The sequence below is a fragment of the Octopus sinensis genome, linkage group LG14 (assembly GCF_006345805.1).
Source record: "Octopus sinensis linkage group LG14, ASM634580v1, whole genome shotgun sequence".
Lineage (NCBI taxonomy): Eukaryota > Metazoa > Mollusca > Cephalopoda > Octopoda > Octopodidae > Octopus > Octopus sinensis.
This window is the reverse complement of record NC_043010.1, coordinates 9,398,207-9,403,972: the sequence shown is the minus strand read 5'-3', so window position 1 is coordinate 9,403,972 and position 5,766 is coordinate 9,398,207. Positions and strand designations below refer to the sequence as shown.

The 5,766-nt window shown below is 34.5% G+C and overlaps 1 protein-coding gene across 2 annotated transcripts in view; it reads left to right on the top strand.

Moving 5' to 3' along the window:
- LOC115218977 (putative protocadherin beta-18) overlaps window positions 1–1,985 on the top strand; it is a 57,046-nt gene extending 55,061 nt beyond the window's left edge. For both annotated transcript variants that reach the window (XM_036508605.1, XM_036508606.1), the window contains exon 4: window positions 1,641–1,985. In XM_036508605.1, the coding sequence (XP_036364498.1) occupies window positions 1,641–1,867 (227 nt within the window). In that variant the 3' untranslated portion in view covers window positions 1,868–1,985. The remainder of the gene's footprint in view (window positions 1–1,640) is intronic.
- Window positions 1,986–5,766: the final 3,781 nt, after the last annotated feature.

Here is a 5,766-nt window from a genome sequence, read left to right as displayed (position 1 = left end):
CATGTGACATCTCTCTGCCAATGACATTGATATAATTCCATGGGTCTTGTCTTCTATCAGGAAGCAGAAGTCTACAAAATATTGCACCCCATATGGCTTGCTGTTCAGCACAACAGCAGAGGTCTGCAAAGGCTATCTTGCATTGATCAACACTAACAAAAACAGGTGGAATGTGTTCATAAATATCCTCTTTGGTCTTGTATTTAAACCAGATGGTTTAAAAAAACTCGAGAAACCTGGTGTATGAGCTTCCTGTGAATTCTGGATTATTTTTGAAATTGAAATACTTCATCAGATGGCGCACTGGTCCAGTGGTTAGGGCAGCGGACTCGCGGTCGTAGGATCGTAGGATCGTAGTTTTGATTCCCAGACTGGGCGTTGTGAGTGTTTATTGAGCGAAAACACCTAAAAGCTCCACGAGGCTCTGGCAGGGGATGGTGGTGACCCCTGTTGTACTCTTTCACCACAACTTTCTCTCACTCTTACTTCCTGTTTCTGTTGTACCTGTATTTCAAAGGGCCGGCCTTGTCACTCTCTGTGTCACGCTGAAAATCTCCGAGAACTACGTTAAGGGTACACATGTCTGTGGAGTGCTCAGCCACTTACACGTTAATTTCACGAGCAGGCTGTTCCGTTGATTCGGATCAACTGGAACCCTCGTCGTCGTAACCGACGGAGTGCTTCCACCACTTCATCGGTGTATTTCATTAGACATATAGTCATAAGAGATTGATACAGAATTTGGACCACAGAATTGGCAAGAACACCTTAGCCACCTTGTTATAATTGAATAAGTGTGACAAAAATGTTTCTGCAGGTATGGCAGTATGGTTAAAAAGCTCATTCTATAATCATGGGGTTGTGGAATCACTTCCACTATATGGTACTTTGGGAAAGTGTCTTCTACTGGGAAGACCAATGCTTTGTGAATCTGATAGCTGGAAACTGTGTGGAATCCCATTGTATATACACATAATTACATACATACATATATGTGTGTGTGTATATACATATATATGTGTGTATATGTATGTATAAGAAGAAATAAGGTACTCAGAAATCTGGATGGTTTTATATTTACAGATTTTTATTAATATGTCACAAGTTTTTAGAAATCATATATTAGCACTTGCATCCACTCTATTAGATTCTTCAGACTTGAATATTTTGAGGAGATTCGTCTCTTTTTATAGTATTATTGAGTGTGTAGGAGTGGAAAGAGATATAAGGATAGTAAAAGTAGGTGTATGTATTTATGCATGTACTTGTGTATGTATTTATGTATGTATACAGCTACATTTATGTATGTGCATCTCTGTTTGTGTTTGCTCTCACTACCACTTGACAACTGGTGCTAGTTTGTTTGTGTCCCTTTAACTTGGTGGTTCAGCAAAAAACAAAAACCCTGCAGAACAAGTATCGGGCTTAAAAAATAAACATTAATTTGAACAAATTGACTGGGATCTATTTGTTCAACTAACCCCTTCAAGATGGTGTCTTAGCATGGCTGCAATTCTGTGACTGAAGCTAGTTGAAAGTAAAAGATAAGTAACGAGTTAGCTGTAATGAAATCTTAAATCATAAACTAATGAACAGGCATTGAATTTATTAATTATAGTGGTCTTTTATTTCTTTTTCAGATATCTATGCTTTTCCCATCAAACACCAGAACAGAAAAACATCTTGCAAGTCTTTGAGTAAATCAATTGAGGACCAAAATTTTATGTACAGAGAAACAAGTGACAACATGGCATATGGCAGCAGTTCTAATTTGTCTTCAAAGCCAAAACCTGGTTCAATGTTTTGCACTAAGCCCCTACCTGAAATACCACAGAAAATGTTTCCATCGACTTCCCTCAATGTGTAACCGATATAAAGTAAAAACTTGATACATTCCTCATTTGGCAGAACATTAAAAAAAAAATATCTGAGAGATATTTTTATGAAGTGTATACTTTTCAAAAATAGTTTAACTTCATAAAAAAATGTTGTTTCTTTCACATATATTTACTTATTTGCCAGTAAATATGATAATCTAAGACAGAATAAAATAAATCAGAAGATATATTAAAAATGTAAAGCAGGATAATGAAATAAAATAAATTAATGTGTGAATAAAGTAGATCTAATTTCAGTCAGTTGTCATATTGTCATTCTTAGACGGTAGACTTAATCTATAGCTTGACTTCACATCAAAACCTTGTGCAATTTTAGTAACAGAGTCTTTCCTCTCTGATTTTCCCAGTAACAGAAGATCTGGAAAGGGTTCCTGTATACTTCACCTCCTTCTCTGACTAAAATATTGGAAAAATAATTCAAACTTCGTCTTTTTAAAGTAAAATCTAAATCTCAATGAAGTGTAGCTAGTGACTGGACTACTGGGCTTTCGTTCAAAAGGTCTGGAGGGCATGTTGTGTCCTTGGATAAGGACCTTCACTTCATGTCGTTGCAATCTCCTCAGTCACCAAAATGAATATTAAGACTGACAGATTCTGGTCAGTATTAATGAGTTTGTAGAATTTACAAAAGTTTTCAGTCATAAAGAGCAAAAATGTCCATTTGTTTTCTCTCTTTCTTTTTTTTTACCAAAATATCAGGAAATGATTGATGATCTGTGCTGACAATAGTTAGTCTATATTATTTAACTTTTACTTGTTTCAGTCATTGGACTGCAGTCATATTGGGGCATAAAGAATAGTGTAGAAGAGTTTGAGAAGAGATTTAGTAAGGAGTGACAATACCAACCCTCTCTTTCCCTCTGTCTTTCTCTCTCTCTTCCCCCTCCCCTCTCTCTCCCTCTCACTTTCTCTTGCTTACTTTTTACATTGCTCTCAAATGAAAGGCAAAAAGTCTGAAATGACAGATTTTTTTCACTCCTCACTGCAAATGAACTTACTTCCAGGGTCTCTCCTATTTGTTAACTCACTGGAACAGTAGAATTCACCAAAACTAGTGAAAGCAGTCTGAATTGACAAATATGGTAAATACAAAAAGTTCACAAATTGGAATAAATTATTTGGCTGCGAGGAAGAGGAAAAGTTTAATGATTCAGGTAGAATCCTATTTACCTTATTTACTCTGGTATGTAAAGTAATTTTCCTGAAATTGGTTTCCTCTAGTAAAATATTTACCGAAGTAGATTGACTTTCTTCTTTTGCAGCTACTCAGGTGGGAATGACCACATAGCCATTACATTAGATTCCTACTTATATCAATGTTTCTTTTTTTTTTTTAGTTTGATTGGATTATGTTTGTTGATTTGTTTTGTGTTTGGCCATAACTAAAAACATTATTTTGTTGTTGTTCTTAATTTGTATGTATGTATGTATGTATGTATGTATGTATGTATGTATGCATGCATGCATGCATGTATGTATGTATGTATGTATGTATGTATGTATGTAGGTAGGTAGGTATGTATGTAGGTATGTATGTATGTATGTATGTATGTATGTATGAATGAATGAATGTATGTATGTATGTATGTATGTATGTATGTATGTATGTATGTAGGTATGTATGTGTGTATGTATGTATGAATGAATGAATGTATGTATGTATGTATGTATGTAGGTATGTATGTAAGTATGTATGTATGTAGGTATGTATGTATGTATGTATGTAGGTATGTATGTATGTATGTATGTATGTATGTATGTATGTATGTATGTATGTATGTATGTATGTATGTATGTATGTAGGTATGTAGGTATGTATGTATATGTATGTATGTATGCATATATGTATGTATGTATGTATGTATACGTATATACATACACACAGACATACACATAGTTTCTTTTTGTTCGATTTATATAGTAAGTACCTCTCTTTTCAAAGTCTTTCTATATGAAAACTGACTCCCTTCCTCTCTCCCTGTCTCTCTCTTCCTATCCCACTTTCTTGCTCTCTCTTCTCTCTCTCTCTCTCTCTCTCTCTCTCTATCTATCTATCTATCTATCTCTCGCCATATCTCTCTCAGTCTCTCAGCTATTAAATCAAGCAAAGGTTTCTCATGAGATTACAGACCTTATTTATTACAGGTCGATGCTCACAATATATCAGATTAGTATACAGATATCATCTTTAAAAAGTCACTTATTGAAATGATGCTTAACTCTCTCACTATTATATCTTTAGATGTATGTAGGATACTGCAAATTCTAGATATCATCAAATTGCAAAGGTTGATAAAATGTTCTGCTAGAAAACAGAGACCCTTAAACCGGCTAGTGTGATTTTCCTAGAATTCTTTCAGTGATCTGATCATTTGGATGGTTTTATATTCACAGATTTCATCAAATTGCAAAGGTTGATAAAATGTTCTGCTAGAAAACAGAGACCCTTAAACAGGCTAGTGTGATTTTCCTAGAATTCTTTCAGTGATCTGATCATTTGGATGGTTTTATAGTTACAGATATCATCAAATTGCAAAGGTTGATAAAATGTTCTGCTAGAAAACAGCGACCCTTAAACAGGTTAGTGTGATTTTCCTAGAATTCTTTCAGTGATCTGATCATTTGGATGGTTTTTATATTACAGATATCATCAACTTGCAAAGGCTGATAAAATGTTCTGCTAGAAAAAGAGACCCTTAAACAGGCTAGGGTGATTTTCCTAGAATCCTTTCAGTGATCTGATCATTTGATGGTTTTATATTTACAGATATCATCAAATTGCAAAGGTTGATAAAATGTTCTGTTAGAAAACAGAGACCCTTAAACAGGCTAGTGTGATTTTCCTAGAATTCTTTCAGTGATCTGATCATTTGGATGGTTTTATAGTTACAGATATCATCAAATTGCAAAGGTTGATAAAATGTTCTGCTAGAAAACAGAGACCCTTAAACAGGCTAGTGTGATTTTCCTAGAATCCTTTCAGTGATCTGATCATTTGGATGGTTTTATATTTACAGATATCATCAAATTGCAAAGGTTGATAAAATGTTCTGTTAGAAAACAGAGACCCTTAAACAGGCTAGTGTGATTTTCCTAGAATTCTTTCAGTGATCTGATCATTTGGATGGTTTTATAGTTACAGATATCATCAAATTGCAAAGGTTGATAAAATTTTCTGCTAGAAAACAGAGACCCTTAAACAGGCTAGTGTGATTTTCCTAGAATTCTTTCAGTGATCTGATCATTTGGATGGTTTTATATTCACAGATTTCATCAAATTGCAAAGGTTGATAAAATGTTCTGCTAGAAAACAGAGACCCTTAAACAGGCTAGTGTGATTTTCCTAGAATTCTTTCAGTGATCTGATCATTTGGATGGTTTTATAGTTACAGATATCATCAAATTGCAAAGGTTGATAAAATGTTCTGCTAGAAAACAGCGACCCTTAAACAGGTTAGTGTGATTTTCCTAGAATTCTTTCAGTGATCTGATCATTTGGATGGTTTTATATTTACAGATATCATCAACTTGCAAAGGTTGATAAAATGTTCTGCTAGAAAACAGAGACCCTTAAACAGGCTAGGGTGATTTTCCTAGAATCCTTTCAGTGATCTGATCATTTGGATGGTTTTATATTTACAGATATCATCAAATTGCAAAGGTTGATAAAATGTTCTGTTAGAAAACAGAGACCCTTAAACAGGCTAGTGTGATTTTCCTAGAATTCTTTCAGTGATCTGATCATTTGGATGGTTTTATAGTTACAGATATCTTCAAATTGCAAAGGTTGATAAAATGTTCTGCTAGAAAACAGAGACCCTTAAACAGGCTAGTGTGATTTTCCTAGAATCCTTTCAGTGATCTGATC